This window comes from Meriones unguiculatus, chromosome 18 (genome assembly GCF_030254825.1).
Source record: "Meriones unguiculatus strain TT.TT164.6M chromosome 18, Bangor_MerUng_6.1, whole genome shotgun sequence".
NCBI lineage: Eukaryota > Metazoa > Chordata > Mammalia > Rodentia > Muridae > Meriones > Meriones unguiculatus.
The window spans coordinates 30,557,547-30,576,278 of record NC_083365.1 but is presented as its reverse complement, the minus strand read 5'-3'; the positions used below and the strand labels follow the sequence as shown (position 1 = coordinate 30,576,278).

The following is an 18,732-nucleotide window of genomic DNA, read 5'->3' as shown; positions in this document are numbered from 1 at the left end:
CAAATCAGTGTTATTTTATAAGTGATTTGAAGTCTACATACAACTTGTTCTCACTTGCATAAAGGGAATGAGGATTTATTGCTAACCAATAAGTAGACTATAGAATGAGCTCTTGTTGCCTGTGTGATTTCTAATTTTAATTAAAATTTAATTTTACTAAATTTTAATTTTTATTGCATTTTATTTTAATTAAATTTTAGTAATTCGCTGAAATTGCTTCTATATAGTTGGTGCTTCAAGAAACACCAACTGGGGGCCAGTGGAACAACTCAAAGGTAAAAGAGTGTGTTGTCAAGCTTGATGACTCCAATTCAATACATCAAATGCATATGTTAGCAAAAGAAAACCAAATCTCATGAGTTGATTTTAGAGAGAGTTATAGTTAAAGGACTGACTGTCTTGAGTATCAAAAGTAACTTTGTACTTTTAAACTGCTTTTAGACAATGAGGAATTTTGAGGTTGAACTAAATGTATTTTCATTCTGATATAGCTATAACTGGTGGGAGTCAGGGACTGGAAACTGGTGGTTTAATAAGAGTGGCCGCCATAGCTCATATATGTAAATGGTTGTTCTGCAGTTAAACTGTTTGTTAAGGATTAGGTAGTGTGGCTTTGATGTAGAAGGTGTGAAAGGGAGTAGTCTTTGAAATTTATTTTTTCTTTTTATTAAATTAAATGTATTTATATATTTATTTATTACACTTTATTCACTTTGTATCCTTGCTGCAACCCCCTCTCTCATCTCCTCCCACCCACACACCCTCCTTCTTCTCCCCCTATGCCCTTTCCCTAGTCCCCTGACAGGGGCATACCTCTTCCCCCTCTATCTGACCCTAGCTTATCAGGTCTCATCAAGGTTGGTGCATCATCTTTCACTGTAGCCTGGAAAGGCTGTACCCCCCAGGGGAAGGTAATCAAAGAGCTGGCCATTGAGTTCATGTCAGAGACAGCCCATGTACCCCTTACTAGGAAACCCACTTGGAAACTGAGCAGCCAATCGGCAGGGGATTATACATCCTCTCCATGCATGGTCCTTAGTTGGAGTATTGGTCTCTGCAGCCTCCCCACCCCCCGTGAGTCCAGGTATTTTGGCACTGTTGTTCTCCTTATGGAATTCCTGTACACTCTAGGTCTTTCTATCTTCCCCTTTTTTCATTAAGATTCTGGCACTCTGCCCAAAATTTGGCTATGATTCTCAGTATCTCCTTTGATATGCTGGTGGGTAGAGTCTTTCAGAGGTCCTCTTTGGGAGCCTCTTGCCCTGTTCCTTGTCTTCTCCTACTTCCAATGTCTATCCTGTTAGCTCTTCTGAATGAGGATTAAGCATCTTCCCTAGGGTTCTCTTTGTTGTTTATATTCTTTAGAGCTATAGATTTTAGTATGTTTATCCTGTATTATATGGCTAATGTCCACTTATAAGTGAGTATATATCATATGTGTCTTTGTGCTTCTAGGTTACATCACTCAGAATGATCTTTTCTAGTTCCCACCATTTGCCTACAAATTTCATGATTTCCTTGTTTTTAATTGCTGAGTAGTATTCTATTTTGTAATTGTAGCACACTTCTTGTATCCATTCCTCCATTGAGGAACATCTAGGTTGTTTCCAGATTCTGGCTATTACAAATAAAGCTGCTATGAACATAGTTAAGCAAATGTTCTTATTGAATGGTGGGGCATCTTTTGGGTATATGCCTAAGAGTGTTATAGCTGGATCTTGAGGTAACACTTTTGAAAGTGGGGAAGAGCCTTGACCTCATTGGCATAGGAGACAACTTTCTGAACAGAATACCAACAGCACAGGCTCTGAGATCAACAATTAATAAATGAGACCTCATGAAACTGAAAAGCTTCTGTAAAGCAAAGGACATTGTCATCAGAACAAAACGACAGCCTACAGACTGGGAAAAGATCTTCACCAACCCTACATCTGACAGAGGGCTAATATCCAGAATACATAAAGAACTCAAGAAGTGTAGTAATCCAATTAAAAAATGGGATAAAAATCTAAATAGAGAATTCTCAATAGAAGAATGTCAAATGACAGAAAAACACTAAAGAAATGATCAACACCTTTAGTTATTCAAGAAAAACAAATCAAAAAGAACCTGAGATTTCAGGTCACACCCATGAGAATGGCTAAGATCAAAAACTTTATTCCTCCTTCATACAATACATCCAAACCACAGTTTCTGATCCCTCTACTCTTGCTTGTCACTTCCTTCACCTTCTCTCTTCCCTAGATCTGCTCCCCCTTCTTTTCCATTCAGAAAGTAGCAGGCCTTGCAGGCATATAAACCAAATATGGCAAAACAAAATGCAATAAAAACCCTCATCTCAAGGCTGGTTGAGGCAACCCAGTAGAAGGAAAAGGGTTCAGGGAGCAAGAGAATGAGTCGGAGACACCCCATTCACACTCTTAGTAGTCCCACAAGAACACCAAGCTACATAACCATAACATATATGCAAAGGACTTACACAGGCCCATGATTGAACTTTACTGTGATATTTTTCCTCTCTTGCTTTCTGAGCCAATTATTTTATTAACATTTTATATATAAAACATACACTCATTTACAGTAAATTTTCTATGTATCATACTGGAAACCACATATTCAAATAATCATACAAGTCAATAAAATACAAGCTTTTGTTAAGAACTATTTAGATTTGGATTTGTGCACTCTTTTCTTGATTTACATTCCATTCCTTCCATTAAGCATACACTTGTGTGCTCAGCCTTTATTTTAATAAAAATAACAAAAGTGAAGAATCATGGATATACCATGATATCATGAACAGTAGGTATCCAAACAAACAAACAAAAATGCCAATGACAAGACTGGAAGATGTAGAGCACCAGATTGTTCATATACAGCCCCTCTGATACAAAGTGGAATAGACACTCTGAAAAACTGTGTAGCACAGCCTCCTAAACTTGAATGTATGCATTCCATGTGGGTGTATGTTTCCTTTTTCTGGGGGAGGTTTCCTTCTATTAACTTGTTGAAGATATAGTCCATGACCTGACTTGGAATTCTTCTTCCTCATCCATGCCTATAATTAGAATATTTAATCTTTTCATGGTGTTCCAAATTTCCTGTATGTTCCCTTTCTTGCATTCCCCCCCCCTCGCAATAATACATGCTTATTTGATCCATATCCTCAGCTTTATCTTTGAGTCATGATATTCTACCTTCTGCTTGACACCTCCCACTTGGAAAGCTTTCCTTTGAGGTTGTTGTCATTGAGGTATCCAGATTTTCAATTCCCTCTTCATTTCAGCTTGAGTCTTCTTCAATATTTCTCTCTATGTAACTGCATTTTCAAGTTGTGGGTTGTCTTAGCCATTTTCATCACCCATATGCTTGTGCTTTCTTGGGTATCACTCTGGCATTTATTCTTAAATTCTTTCTCCTTAATTTCTTCTTTTTAAAATTTATTTTATAAATTACAATTTATTCACTTTGTATCCGAGCTGTAGCACCCTTCCCTCATCCCCTCCCAGGTCCCTCTCCAAGACTACTTAAAAGGGAAGTCCTCCTCCCCTTCCCTCTGACCCTAGCCTATCAGGTCTCATCAGGACTGGCTGATTTGTCTTCCTCTGTGGCCTGGTAAGGCTGCTTCTCCATCAGGGGGAGGTGAACAAAGAGCCAGCCAATGAGTTCATGTCAGAAACAGTCCTTGTTCCCATTACTAGGAAACCTACTTGGAGACAGAGCTGCCATAGGGTACATCTGTGCAAGGGTTCAAGGTTATCTCCATGCATAGTCCTTAGTTGGAAAAGAAAAGAAAAGTCTCAGAAAAGAACACTGGGTCCAGGAGTTTTGGTTCTGTTGCTCTCCTTGTGGAGCTCCTGTCCTCTCCAGATCTTACTATCTCCCCCTTATTTCATAAGATTCCCTGAACTTTGGCCAAAGTTTGGCTATATGTCTCAGCATCTGCTTTGATACACTGCTGGGTAGAGTCTTTGAAAGGCCCTCTGTGGTAGGCTCCTGTCCTGTTCCCTGTCCTCTCCCTCTTCCAATGTCCATTCCATTTGCCTTTCTGAGTGAGGATTGATCATCTTACCCAGGGTCTTCCTTCTTGCTTACTTTCTTTAGGTGTACAGATTTTAGTATGTTTATCCTATATTATAGGTCTAATATCCACTTATAAGTGAGTATTATCATGTGTATCTTTCTGCTTCTGGGATAGCTCACTCAGGATAATCTTTTCTAGTTCCCAAAATTTGCCTACAAATTTCATGATTTCCTTGTTGTTAATAGCATAGTAATATTCTATGTGTAAATGTAGCCTATTTTCTCAGTCTATTCCTCTGTTGGGGGAAATCTAGGTTTCCAGATTCTGGATACAACAAAGAAAGCAGCTATGAACATAGTTGAGTAACCAAAATGCCTGGGCACAGGAGTGGAGGGAGGGCTGCAGAGACCAATACTCCAACTAAAGACCATACATGGAGAGGGCCTACAACCACTGTTCAAAGGAAGCCCATTGGCTGCTCAGTTTCCAAGTGGATTCCCTAGTAAGGGGCACAAGGGCTGTCTCTGATATGAACTCAGTGACAGGCTCTCTGATCACGCCCCCTCTGCAGGTGGCATTATCCACTGCGATAAATGCCACCTTGCCAGGCCACAGAAGAAGATGATGCAGCTAGCCTTGATGAGACCTATTAAACTAGGGTAAGATAGAAGGGGAAGAGGTCCTCACCTATCAGGGGACCTGGTAAAGGGCATAGGGAGAGAAGAGAAAGGGTGAGTAGGGCTGGGAGGGGGCTGCAGTGGGGATTCAAAAGTGAATAAATTGTAATAAATAAATATATAAATAAAATCTAAAAAGTAAATATTACATTTATTTACGTGTATGTTCATATGTCCACTATGTAGACATGTCTACATATGTATTCCCATACATGCAAAATCACATGTATGAAAGTCAGAAAACAACTTGAAGGAGGTGGTCCCCCTTCTACCTTGTGAGTAACAGGGATTGAGTCAGGTCATCAGGTTTGGTATCTTGTGACTTTATTTGCTATAGCAACTCATTGGCCCATATTGTTCATCTTATAACATGTATGTTTTCATAACTCATACAAAATACTAATGCAAACATTACAATATGAAATGAAAGGGAACCTTTTCTTTATTGTTGAGTTCCTGTATTAAATTCAAGAAAAGTTGGAGGCTAGGCATCCCTAAGGACTCTGAAAGCAGAAGTCTTTCCAACTGCTTGGTCCTGTTTAATCTGAGAATGGGAAACTTTCCAAGGCAAACAGAACTGTTTTCATTGTATATAAGCCACACTGAGGTGAAACAATCTCAGCAAAACTGGTCACAGCAGAAACACAGAATGAGAGGAAACTTCAATCAAAAGGAAGGACCTAGTCACAAGGTGATTCCCTTAGTGTGAGTACATCATAAAATGATTGTTGGACTTTCATTGCAACTATTCACTGAAAGTTTGTTTGTTTTTGTAGCATGTTTTTACTTCCTTGATGACATTACTGTGAATATTGTTTTTGTAATTGTTATGCTTGACAAAAAGTATTGCACAAGTTTTCCCTTCCAATAAATTCTTGAGACTTTTGGGCACTTAAGGCAGTTTTACACACTCACATCTAATGATTTCTAATTATACTCTTACAAGGTCCAAGTATCTCAGATTGATGAAGTATTGTGTACACAGGCCACTAAACTTACTCTAACTTATTCTAATGTTATCTAATTATCTTTTTTATTATTAGATTCTGTATTTTCTCAAAAAACAGACACTGTAGTAGGAAAGTAGTTAATAGAGATCAGAGGGATATGAGAATGGGTATGCTTAGGATAACCACAATTCACTCAATAACTCACAAAACCAATAAAAGGAATTCTCATTAATTTTCTTGAAATTCTCGTAATCAAGTCTCATCAATTATCTACTAGTCCAGAAGCTATTTTGGTGCTTTGGAAACTGACAAATGTGTTTGTTCTCCAGTTTTACTACTTTAGTAACTGATTTGCACAAGAAAATCAATAAAATTATTTTCAGTAAGATGGTTTTTAAAGTGCTTGACAGAAATTGCACAATATCTGTTAATAGTTTGAATTTTTAATCTTCCAGTTTGAAACTTAAAAAAAGTAAAGAAAAAAACAGAAATGAAAATGAGGACTAAATGGAGAAAATATAGGAAGGAAGGAAGGAAAAATGAAAGGATTGAGGGAGGGAAGAAGGAAGAGAGGGAAGAAGGGAACAAGGAAAGAAGAAAGGAAAGAAAGAGGAAAGAAAAGAAGAAAAGATTGAAAGGCAGGGTAAAAAGCTCTCATGAACAGAGTTCAAAATATTACATGAAATCTCACTATTTAAAAGTGAAATCCAGTAAGTATATGACATTAAGTAACATCTATTAAACCCAGCAATATATGACTGTTCAGAGACATATTTCAATGACTAGGGCAAAAGGTCAAGAAAAGACATACTGCTGACAATATATCCTTCGCACCTGGGTTATCAATTTATTTGCTAAATAGTCTTTTCCATATTTTTTAGTAAACTTGGTCTAATTATGTGTGTTGATATTCAAGCAAAAAAAAAAAAAAAGGTTTGTGCCCAGGAAATTTGAGTTTATGTTTGAAAAATGTCAATAGATTGTCATTCTGGAATTGTGATGGTCAAGAGTCTCCAACTATGTCTCACATATTTATCAAAGGAAATTATCTGATTTTATGCAGAAAAGGTATCTGTAAGGCTTAGAAAATGTGAGATGATATACTAATTTTGAAATTATACTTACTGTATTTCAGGTACGTGAAGCTATTAGCCTATCATTCTACGTAAAGGAATCTTCCCTGCTCAGAGACAATATAGAAACAGAAAAAGACATATTTTAAATTTTGGATGGATAAGTTATTGAGATTTCAATTTGCATTCTTTCTGCTTCCTTGATTCTTAGCAAAAAGTTGTTTCAATTCAAGGAGTTCTTACTTCCTACCCCCTTCTGCCATTAATGTTCTTTTATAAATGGAAGACACTAACCAGACCATAGTGTCTGAGTTTATTTTGCAAGGACTTTGTACTTCAAAAAAACTTCAGACATTCCTCCTGCTACCATTTTCCATCCTCTATCTGGTAACTGTGGTAGGCAACATCTTTATCGTGACAGTAATCATCACTGATCATCGTCTCCACTCACCCATGTACTTTCTGCTAGCTAATCTCTCATTCATTGACCTCTGCCTTTCTTCAGTAAATACACCCAAACTGACCATAGACCTCTTAAAAGATAATAAATTCATTTCCTTTGGGGGCTGCATGAGCCAGATCCTCGGTGTGCACTTCTTTGGAGGAGGTGAGATGGTGCTTCTGGTAACAATGGCCTATGACCGATATGTGGCCATCTGCAGGCCACTCCACTACAGCAGCATCATGGACAGGCAGAAGTGCATCTGGCTCGTTTTGATATCGTGGATCATTGGATTTGTGCATGCCGTGAGTCAACTGATTTTGATTTTGGAGCTGCCTTTCTGTGGACCTAGAGTGATAGACAGCTTTTTCTGTGATATCCCTTTGGTGATGAAATTAGCCTGCATGAACACTGACACTCTGGAAATTGTAATAAAATCTGACAGTGGTGTTTTAGCTACAACTTGTTTCATTCTCTTGCTCATATCTTACACTTACATTCTATTAACTGTTCAACGTCACTCTAAAGATGGCTCGTCAAAGGCACTGTCTACATGTTCTTCCCATATCATAGTGGTTGTGCTGTTCTTTGGACCCATCATTTTTATCTATCTCTGGCCAGTCAATATCACATGGGTGGACAAGTTTTTAGCTGTGTTTTATACAGTCCTCACACCTCTCCTAAATCCAGCCATCTATACACTGAGAAATAAAGATATTAAGAATGCCATAAAGAAGCTGATAAATCACATGTGAATTCAGAATAACTTTTAGTGATTTTATGTAATAAAAAATTTTGTTTTTTACATACCGCTTTAGCCAAACCTTGACTTGAAATTTAATTATATATCATTTCTGCAAACTGTCAGTTGGTAGGTATTAATGTATGGTTATGAAAATAATTACTATGAGAGTACACTCAAAAGTCTAACACTTATTGTTTTACCACTTACAGTAATATTTAATGTATTAAACATTTTTATCTGAAGACTAGAAGATGATAAAAATGTCAGATATATGATAATAATTATAATTTATTGAGCATTACCAATGTCTGTAATACTGTACAATCACTATATTATTATTAATCTGTAAATTATTAATCACTTGATTATTATTAACAATATGCTGTTTAAATTACTTATTTAATATTACATATTAAAATACATATACAAGATTATGTGCCAATCCTAATTCTAATTTGCTACAGAAGATAATAAAGAAATTTATAAAATTTGCATCCTCTAGAAATAAAAATGATAAAAAAGTAAAATCACAAGGTTAGTGGTCTTATCTGTATATAATCTGTCAGTTTTTAAGTCTTAACTACTCATATAAACTTAGAATTTTCATTTACTTTTTACAGAAAGAACGAAGTGTTTATAATATTTTACTACACTTCTGTCAGCTTATTGGCATCATCATTATTTTACTTTATAAGATGAAACAGCATAACTGACAAGGCCAGTTAGGTAAATATTACATGCTCTTGAAAATAAGATATGTATATTGTCCATGCTATCTACCATTTGATAATGTGTGTAATTTGTGGAATAAAACTATATACATAAATGTTTATCATGGCTTGAAATCAAGTTTATATCCAAACAGAGATGGTAGGTCATAATTTCTAGTATATGTGTTCTAATATCTATGACGTAATGCTTATAATCAATTTGTATGTGTATTCAAATAAGTTAAATAGGCTATTACAAATTTTCTAACAAAACATGCAAATATCTGCATTATGTTTTGCAAAAATCAAATGATTAAAGGTAAGCATGGCTCATGTCTGGCCATACATGTTGCTGGTTACATATGACAGAGGTTTTAGTATCTTACTCAGAAAATCTTTACTCAACTGTGCTGTTATATCTAACTCTTTTTTTTTAGATTTATTTTTGTATAAAAACAGTTTATCCATTTTGTATCCCCTTTGTAGCCCCCTCCCTCATTCCCTCCTAATCCCACCCCCACTTCTTTATGTCCTCTCATGCCCCTTTCCAAGTCCACTGGTAGGGGAGGTCCTCCTCCCATTCCGTCTGACCCTAGCCTATCAGGTCTCATCAGGACTGGCTGTATTGTCTTTATCTGTGGCCTGGTAAGGCTGCTCCCCACTCAGGTGGAGGTGATCAAAGAGCCAGCCATTGAGTTCATGTCAGAGACAGTCCCTGTACCCATTACCAGGGAATCCACTTTGAGGCTGAGCTGCCATGCGCTACATCTGTGCAGGCGTTCTAGGCCATCTCCATGCATGATCCTTGGTTGAGGTATCAGTCTCAGAAAAGACCCCTGGGCACAGATATTTTGGATTTGTTGCTCTCCTTGTGGAGCTCCAGTCCCCTACAGGTCTTCCTATCTCCCCCTTCTTTCATAAGATTCCCTGCTCTCTGCCCAAAGTTTGGCTATGAGTGAGCATCTGCTTTGATACCTCGCTGGGTAGAGTCTTTAAAAGACCCTCTGATGTAGGCTACTCTCCTATTGCCTGTTTTCCCCCTCTTCCCATGTCTGTCAAGTCCCCCTGAGTGAGGATTGATCATCTTACCCAGGGTCCTCCTTGCTTAGCTTCTTTAGGTGTACAGATTTTAGTATGTTTATCCTATATTATACGTCCACTATTCACTTATAAGTGCATATATACCATGTGTGTCTTTCTGCTTCTGGGATACCTCACTCAGTATGATCTTTTCTAGTTCCCACCATTTGCCTGCAAATTTCATGATTTCCTTGTTTTTAATCGCTGACTAGTATTCGGTTGTGTAAAATGTACCACAATTTCTGTATCCATTCCTCAGGTGAGGAGCATCTGGGTTGTTTCCAGTTTCTGGCTATTATGAATAAAGCTGCTACAAACATGGTTGAGCAAACGTCCTTGTTGTTTACTTCAGCATATTTTGGATATATGCCTAGGAATGCCATAGCTGGATCTTTAAGAAACACTATTTCTACTTTTCTGAGAAAGTACCAGATTGATTTCCAAAGTGGTTTTAGAAGTTTACCTTCCCACCAGCAATGCGGGAAGCTTCTCCTTTCTCCACATCTTCTCCAGTATGTGTTGTCACTTGAGTTTTTAATCTTAGCCATTTTGATGGTTGTAAGGTGAAATCTCAGGGTCGTTTTGATTTGTATTTCCCTGATGATTCAGGGTGTATATCTAACCCTTAACAATTTTAAAGCAGCATATTTCTTTTATTAAATATGCTTGTTAAGAATATCTGCAAAAGCTGATGGCATCTGATTAATATCTGTGACCTCCTTCTTCCTTCCATCCTTTTTGATAGCACCCTATACACAGGAATTCCTTTCTACATTTATGTATTTTTGCTTTGGTTCTTCACCCACTGGATTTAACCATAGCATTCTGTGTGCCCATTGATTTGTAACTGTTCCCGGAGAGTGGTGAGCTAATCAGTGGGTCACAACCAAAGAAAATGTCTGGCCTTGCGTCCAAATCATCAGGTGCTCACTGCTCAGCAAGAAGTTTTAGAACTACATAGCCTACTCACTGAACTACAATGGACTTCAGATAATGTGCTAACAATATTACCTTTTGATGAGTAATTATTTAGTAAAAGTTATTTTGTCTTGTCTTCGCTATTATTTATATTTTACTTCTATGTGTATACTCCATCTTTGTAGGAAATAATGCATTAATAAATAATTCCTTGCTTCTATTATTGTAATTATTTAAATTTTGTGAATGACCTCAATCTGTGAATCTGACCTCCACAGTAAATTGAATACAATTATTATTATTATTTTACACAGAAGTCGTAAACCATATAAACTAGGCTAGATGTTCATTTTTTCAAGAATATATTGATGTTCAAGGTTGAGTAAGAAATCCAGCAAGGTATAATTAGTATGCTACTTAAAAAGCATTATTGTGAAAATAACAGAAATTACTGTCACCAAAGTATGGGGATTTGTAGGAGAGGAGCCATGAGAAGCATGAAGATGTCTTTGAGAGTAAAAACAGAACAAAATAAAACAACAAAACACAAAATATCTGGTTCACAAATAACAAGAGTATTCCCTTTGCAGCCATCTCTGGATAGACATTATGTTAGCATTTTTTCTTTCTTCCTTTGTTTTACTTATTCAATAATTTACTTGTAAGAGTGTCATTTTGTAATTTAAGAAGGCTTTGATTCTATGATTTTTTTGCCTCAGTATATTCCATTTTGCAAGTAAAAAGGTAAGCCACCTTACCATTTTTAGTTCTTTTAACACCTCCACTCCTACCTCCCACTGTCTTTTTCTTTCCCTTTCACTGTCTGTTTGTTGGTTGGTTGGTTGGGAGAGTCTCATGTAACCCAGGCTAGCCTTGAGCTCAATATATATCTGAGATGACCTTAAATTTCTCATCCTCCTGCCTCTACTTCTTAAGGGCTAGGACCCCAGTTGTATCTCCACAGTCTGGTTCCTGCAGTACTGCTGACTAAATGCATGGTTTCATGCAAACTAGAACAAAGGAGGCATCTTAGTATGAAGAAAAGTTTTAAAAGGACAAAATTTGGGGAATCCATCAGATATTATAAAACAATAATCCTGGCTGAGGGGTTAACTGCTGGATCACCTCAGACTGAAGTGGAACTAAGTTGCTGGGCAGGTGTCCCTGTAGAGTACCTTTTGTATTAGGCTGTGCTGGCTTCTATGTGGTCTATGTTCCTGGCAGGTTTTCTTCACGGTTTCCATCAGACAACTGAGTATAAAAATACAGCTACTCCTGATGAGACCTGATAGAATGGGATCAGAAAGAATGGGAGGAGGACCTCCCTTATCAGTGGACTAGGGAAGGGGTAAGGGTGGGGAAGAGGGAGAAAATGTGGGATTGGGAAGGGAGGGGAAGGAGGTACAGGGGGGATAAGAAATGAATAAACCATAATTAATAAAAATAAAAATAATAAAAGAATCCTTTTCCATAACCTCTTGAGTTCATTCACTTTGTGTTGTTAGGGTTCACAAAATTGTCTCCTTTTCGATTATTGCACATTGTTTTTTGTATAGAAGAGTGAGAGCAGCACCTTCTATTGCTCATCTACCATGTTAAATGGGTAGTGCTAGGCACTCCACATAAAATTCAAAGGCCCGGTCCCAATGGATACCTCTCCAAAATACTCCCATATTTAATACTCAGGGAACACTACAGAAGAGGGGACTGAAAGACTGTATGAGCCAGAAAATCAGGGGCTTTACAATGAGATTGTATCTACTAGAAGCATCAAAAGGTACACATTTACAGTCTTACCATCATGCTACCCAAACATAATCTGAACAATGACTACAATAAGAGAAGTCAAAGTGTATGGGGAAAAACTTACAAAGTCTCAGTCCTACTCTCTCTCTGTCTCTTTGTCTCTGTCTCTGTCTCTCTCTCTCACATGAACACACATGAAAGAAAAAGGAAAAAAAAAACTATAGCAATTGGTTTCCCAGTGACAGAAAGTCATTCCTAAAACATACATACAAGTAGCATTACACAAACTGAACAGATTATATTTGGAACCATAAATGTGTGTAGTAATATAGAAATATATAGATATGAATGCAATAACAACTAATGATAAAAGAAGTCATGGAATTGAAGGAGCATGGAGGGTTATATGTGAGGATTGGGAGGTTATTATGAGTATAACAAAAATATAATTGAGTCTAGTCAATATATGTATGTATGTATAGAAGAAGCAATTATAATAATAATTTATCACATAAAATACTAAGAACATATTTGGGCCTGTAGTTGCTTTGTTTGAAAGACCTTTCAAATACAACAGTGTTTCTCTAGAAAAGAGCATGCAGAGTTGAAAGTAAACTATATTAAAATGTATGAAATGAAAACTATGAGATGAAGAGTTGAAAGGAGATTTTAAAATGCTTTGAGTAAACACAGTGCCTATATGAAATAGAAATATGAAATTTCTCTATGTATGTGTCTATCAAAACGTAATGGTGTTTGCCTTAAGTACGTATAATAGGGTAAATTTTAAAATAAAGACAAACTGTACAATCTGAAACAAAATTCCTGATTTGCCTGATTGCCTGAATTGTCTGATTCATAGGTATGGTAGGGGTTGATCATAAAGTACCAAAAAAAAAGTGAGAAAGAAAAACAATGACTCAGCATTTCCAGGGTGGTGGGTGGGAGGATAATTGCCTAAATGTACACATGTACTGTAGAGCCACAGAAAGCATGTTTTCTCTCTTTTTCAAATAATTTTTACAGTCATTCATATGGGTGCATGTGTCATGAATGTAGGCATGTTTATAAATATACACACATCCATGCAACAACGTGTGTGTGGACACCAGAAGACAACTGAATGAGCTGGATCTATCTCTCCACTCTGTGCATCCCAGAGATTAACTCAGGTTGTCAGGTTTGGCAACAAGTGACTGTCTCTGCTTATGCATTTCAGGGTCCCATGTGATTCATATTTTAACTTGTTAAGTTGTCATAACATAAACAAAACATTAACTCGTAAGTTACAAAATATTCATAACATAAAAGAAATCATTGTTGTTATTACTGAGCTCTTGTATTTAATTCATGAGGTTTTGGAGGCCAGGCATCCCCAAGGACTATGGAAGTGAAAGGCTTTCCAGATACACGGTTACTATTTAATGTGCAAAATGGGAAACCTTCCAGGCAGACACAACTGTTGTCGGAATATATAAGCCACACGGAGGTGAAACTCAGAGAAGTTGGTCACAGCAGAAACCACAATGTGGGTGTTTCAAATTCAAGGGACAATGGGAGGAAACATCAGCTAAAAGGGAGAAGATGTTACACAAGGTAATTCCTGTGGTGTGAGTACATCACAAGCTAATTGCACTTTCATTTTCCATCACAATTACTCATTCAAGTTTTCTTTGTCTCAGTAACGCATTCTCTTTACCTCCTTGAGGACTTACAGCTGAGCCTTGAATTTTCATTTTTAACTGTTCCATTTGGCAAAAATATTGTAAAAATGTTCCCTTCCAACTAATCCTGGAGACTTAGAACACTTAAAGCAGTTTTGTACACTGACATCTAAAGTTCTCTTATTGTAAGCTTAAAAGACTGAGTCTTTGAACATGGAGAAACATCATACTCACAGGCTACTAAACTCACTCTAATGTTATCATTGTCCTGTATTGTTGGATGCTCTACTTTCTCAATATATGGACAATAGAATAGGGAACTACTTAATAGCAATTGGAGGGAGATGACAGTGATGTGGATTAGAATAATCACAATTTGTTGAGATTTCACCAAGTGTGTGTGTGGGGGGGAAGATATGTGAAAAAGCCACTGATATTCAAAGGGTTAAGTATAATCAATTTTGAACACATTGACTTTAAATTTTATGTAAACCTAATTATTTTTACTACTGAAATTGGCCATTTCTATTTATTTGTAACAAAGGGCCTTGGCTTACTAATGGCATTAATTTTCTTGGACTTCTCCAATACAGATTCCTATCATTTATCTTATAGTCTGGAAGTGACCCTGGCGCTTTGGAATGATAAAGTCTTAATTGTTTATGATGATTGTACTACTTTATAGAGCTGATTGACAGAAGAAATCAATACACATTATTATTACTAACATATAGTGTTTTAAAGTACTTAGCACATAAATTCCAAAAAAATCTCCAATTTGATGACATTTTAATCATTTAATTTCTAAACAAAAATTACTATGGAAACTTAGCAAAATAAAAATGAAAATAGATAACTCATAAAAAAATAAATAAGGGAGAAATAATAAAGGAAGTTAGAAAGGAAAAAAGAAATGAGACAGAAATGCAGAGAGGTAAAGAAAGTAGATTTTATGAACACATTATTCAAACTATTGTTTTAAATTCATTAATTAGAGTTGAAAGCCAGTAAGGTTAGAACAGTAAGTAGCATCCTTCAGGCCTACAGATATGTGACTGTTCAGAGATATTCTCCAATGGATGAGTCTAAAGTTCCAGGAAAGACACAATGCTGGCAATAAGTCCTTAGTGCCTGAATTCTCAATTTGCTGAATATTTTCTTATCACTCATTTTATTAGACTTGATTCAGTTCTGTTTCATCAGACATAGTCAAAAGTGGATATGTGCCTGGGAATGTTGTCTTTATGTTTGAAATATGTCAAAAGATTGCCATTCTGTGATTTTGACAGTCAAGTAAAGAAGCTCTAAATATGAGTTATATAGTCATTGAAGAAATTATTGCTGATTCCATACAGAAGAGGTAGATACAAGGTTTGGAGAAATGTAGAGATAATATTTGCTGCTAATATATTTTTTAATTTCTTTATACTTTTTTGATTTTTCCTTTATTAATTACTTTATTCACATTGTATTCCCCCCCCCATGGTTCTCTCCCTCCTCCCATCCCAACCCCTCCCTTCCTCCACCCTCTGCATGCATGCCCCTCCCAAGTCCACTGATAGGGGGGACTTCTTTTCCTTCCTTCTGATTCTAGTCAATTAGGTCTCATCAGGAGTGGCTGCGTTGTCTTCTTCTGGGGCCTGCTAATGTTTTTAAACAATGTATGCAATTACATTGCTCAACATATCCTCTTTCAGATTGGTGAAGATTTCCGTACATTTACGAGAAGTCACTGATTAGAAAAATTATATAAGCATATGAAAGTTTTTTTTCTTTTAATTTTGGGTGGATACAATACTTGAGTATAATTTGTAGCTTTATATCTGCTTATATGACTCTGAACTTTGTCATTGTTTCTATTTCCAGGATTTGTTACACAAACTCTAACTCTCAATCCATTAGAAGACAGTGTACTAAATGGAAGAAACAAACCAGACTGTGGTGTCTGGATTTATTCTGCAGGGACTTTGTACCTCACAGGAAATACAGGTCTTCCTCTTACTACCATTTTCCATCCTCTACCTGATGAATGTGGTAGGCAATATCTTTGTCGTGATATTAATCATCGTTGATCATCGTCTCCACTCACCCATGTACTTTCTGTTAGCTAATCTTTCTTTCATTGACCTCTGTCTTTCCTCGGTAACTACCCCCAAACTGATCACAGACCTCCTAAAAGACACTAAAACCATTTCCTTTGGGGGTTGCATGAGCCAGATCCTCTGTGTGCACTTATTTGTAGGAGGTGAGATGGTGCTTCTGGTAACAATGGCCTATGACCGGTATGTGGCCATCTGCAGGCCACTCCACTACAGCAGCATCATGAACAGGCAGAAGTGCATCTGGCTCGTTTTGATATCGTGGATCATTGGATTTGTACATGCCGTGAGTCAACTGATTCTGGTTTTGGAGCTACCTTTCTGTGGACCTAGAGTGATAGACAGCTTTTTCTGTGATATCCCTTTGGTGATGAAATTAGGCTGCACGAACACTGACACTCTGGAAATTGTAATAAAATCTGACAGTGGTGTTGTAGCTACAACTTGCTTTATTCTCTTGCTGATATCTTACACTTACATTCTATTAACTGTTCAACGTCACTCTAAAGATGGCTCATCAAAAGCACTGTCTACATGTACATCCCATATTATAGTAGTTTTACTGTTCTTTGGGCCAGTCATTTTTATCTATCTGTGGCCAGTTAACATTGCTTGGGTAGACAAATTTCTTGCAGTATTTTATTCAGTAATCACACCAATTCTAAATCCAGCCATCTATACATTGAGAAATAAGGACATCAAGAATGCCATAAGGAAGGTGATGAATCACATCTAAATTCCTGTTTGGACATCTTCTACACTCAGAAATTTATTGTGTATACACTGTTTTATCTACATTTTTAGTTCCAACTGTATTGTATTATGCCTCATTTCTGGAAGCTATGAATTGAAGTTAGTTTATGGTTATGAAAATAACCATTTGAATAATATATTCAGATTTATAAAAGTTATGGTTTTATCCCTTGCAGTAAGCAATAAATCTGCATAATATTGCAATTTTTTTCATTGAAGTTTAGAAGATGATGATATTGTTGTATAAATAATGACCCTGTGTTACTACACTTTATCAGTCACTTCCAATTAAAGTGATATTCAGAATTCTGAAATTCACTTTAATTGGATTGTATTTTAAAAAGTCTCATTAAATTACATATCAATACTACCATCCTGTAATCTGTGGCATTATATGTCAATCCTAAATCCACCTTTGCCACAGAAAATTTTGTATATATTTGTAAAGTCTACATCCACTTATAAATAAAAATACCGAACAAAGCAAATCATAATGCTATTTGCCCATGCTAGGGAAGCTCCCAACACTGAGCTATATATTCCTGGCCAATTTTTTTATTTTAATACTTGGGTTTATTATTATTATTATTGCTGTTATTATTATTACTAACAATTAATCACTTTGTGTCCCAGCTGTGGCCCCCCTCCCTCATCTCCTACCAGTCCCATCCTCCCTCCCTCTTCTCTCCCTTTTCCCCTAGTCCACTGATAAGGGAAGTCCTCCCCTCTATCTAACCTTAGCCTTTCAGGACTATCTGGATCCTCTTTCTCCAAAAACTCTGTGCCCAGGAAGGCCTACAGAGACTGATGAGTCAACCAAGGACTATTTATGGGGAGGACCTAGACCTCCTGCTCAGATGTAGCCCATGGGAAGCTCAGTCTCAATTGGGGTTCCCTAGTAAGGGTAGAGGGAGCAGTCACTGGTATGAACCTGGTTGCCTGCTCTTTGATCATTTCCTTTTTAATTGAAAACATGAACTAGGCCTTTACTAAGCATCTCAGGTTGTCTTTGATTTTGTAATTTCCCTACTTCTGCTTCCCAAGGATCTGGAACTAGAGGCCTGCATTTTCAGGCCTCTAATTCCTCTAAGTTAGTTAAATGTGTATTTGCCAAATATCTAACCTTTCAATATAACAGCTTTCAAAATATCAATGTCATTATTTCAGAAGTAGAAAAATATAGTCTTAACATTAATGTGAAAGCACAAATTAGTCCAAACAGTTAAAGCAATCTTTATCATTGGAAGTAATGCCAGACACCTCACATTACCTGGTTTTATTACACCATGGATTCATTACAACAGCATGTGACAAGCACAAAAAATAATGCTGACCTATTCATTACTGAGAAATCAACTTATAAATCCAGGCACAGTGGCACATGCCTGTGATACAATCACTCAGAGGGCAGAGGCAGGCGGATCTCTGTGAGTTCAAGGCCAGCCTTTGAAATTACTGAAAAAGTGAAATTACTGAAATTACTGAAAAAGATCATGGGGACACTTCAAGTATGGCATATGTGATTATTTTCTGAATAACACTCTAAAGTCACAGGAAACAGTAGAAAGAATTGACAAATAGCATTGCACAAAATTAAAAAATTCTACCAAGGCAACAAATAAAGGAGTGACTAGATCGCTCCAGAATGATAAGCCTAATAAGGGCTTACCATCCATAATGTGTAAAGAACTGAAAAAGCGGGGAGCAAACTGAAACTGAGTGGGCAAATGAACGAAGTACACATTTTTTTAAGAAGACATAGATGGCTAATAAATACATGAAGTGACACATTTAGTCATCAAGAAAGAATATATTTTAAAAATATTATTACTGTTATTTCTGTTTGGGAAA

General features: G+C 36.7%; 2 protein-coding genes across 2 annotated transcripts; both read left to right on the top strand.

Annotated features, from left to right (window-relative positions):
• Positions 1-7,003: 7,003 nt before the first annotated feature.
• LOC110564181 (olfactory receptor 4K14-like) lies at positions 7,004-7,921 on the top strand. Its single transcript, XM_021661509.1, has one exon. It carries the CDS (start codon positions 7,004-7,006, stop codon positions 7,919-7,921), a length of 918 nt encoding a protein of 305 aa, XP_021517184.1.
• Positions 7,922-15,946: 8,025 nt separating this feature from the next.
• Positions 15,947-16,864, top strand: LOC110564182 (olfactory receptor 4K3-like). Its single transcript, XM_021661510.2, has one exon. The coding sequence runs from the start codon at positions 15,947-15,949 to the stop codon at positions 16,862-16,864; it is 918 nt and encodes a 305-aa protein (XP_021517185.1).
• Positions 16,865-18,732: the final 1,868 nt, after the last annotated feature.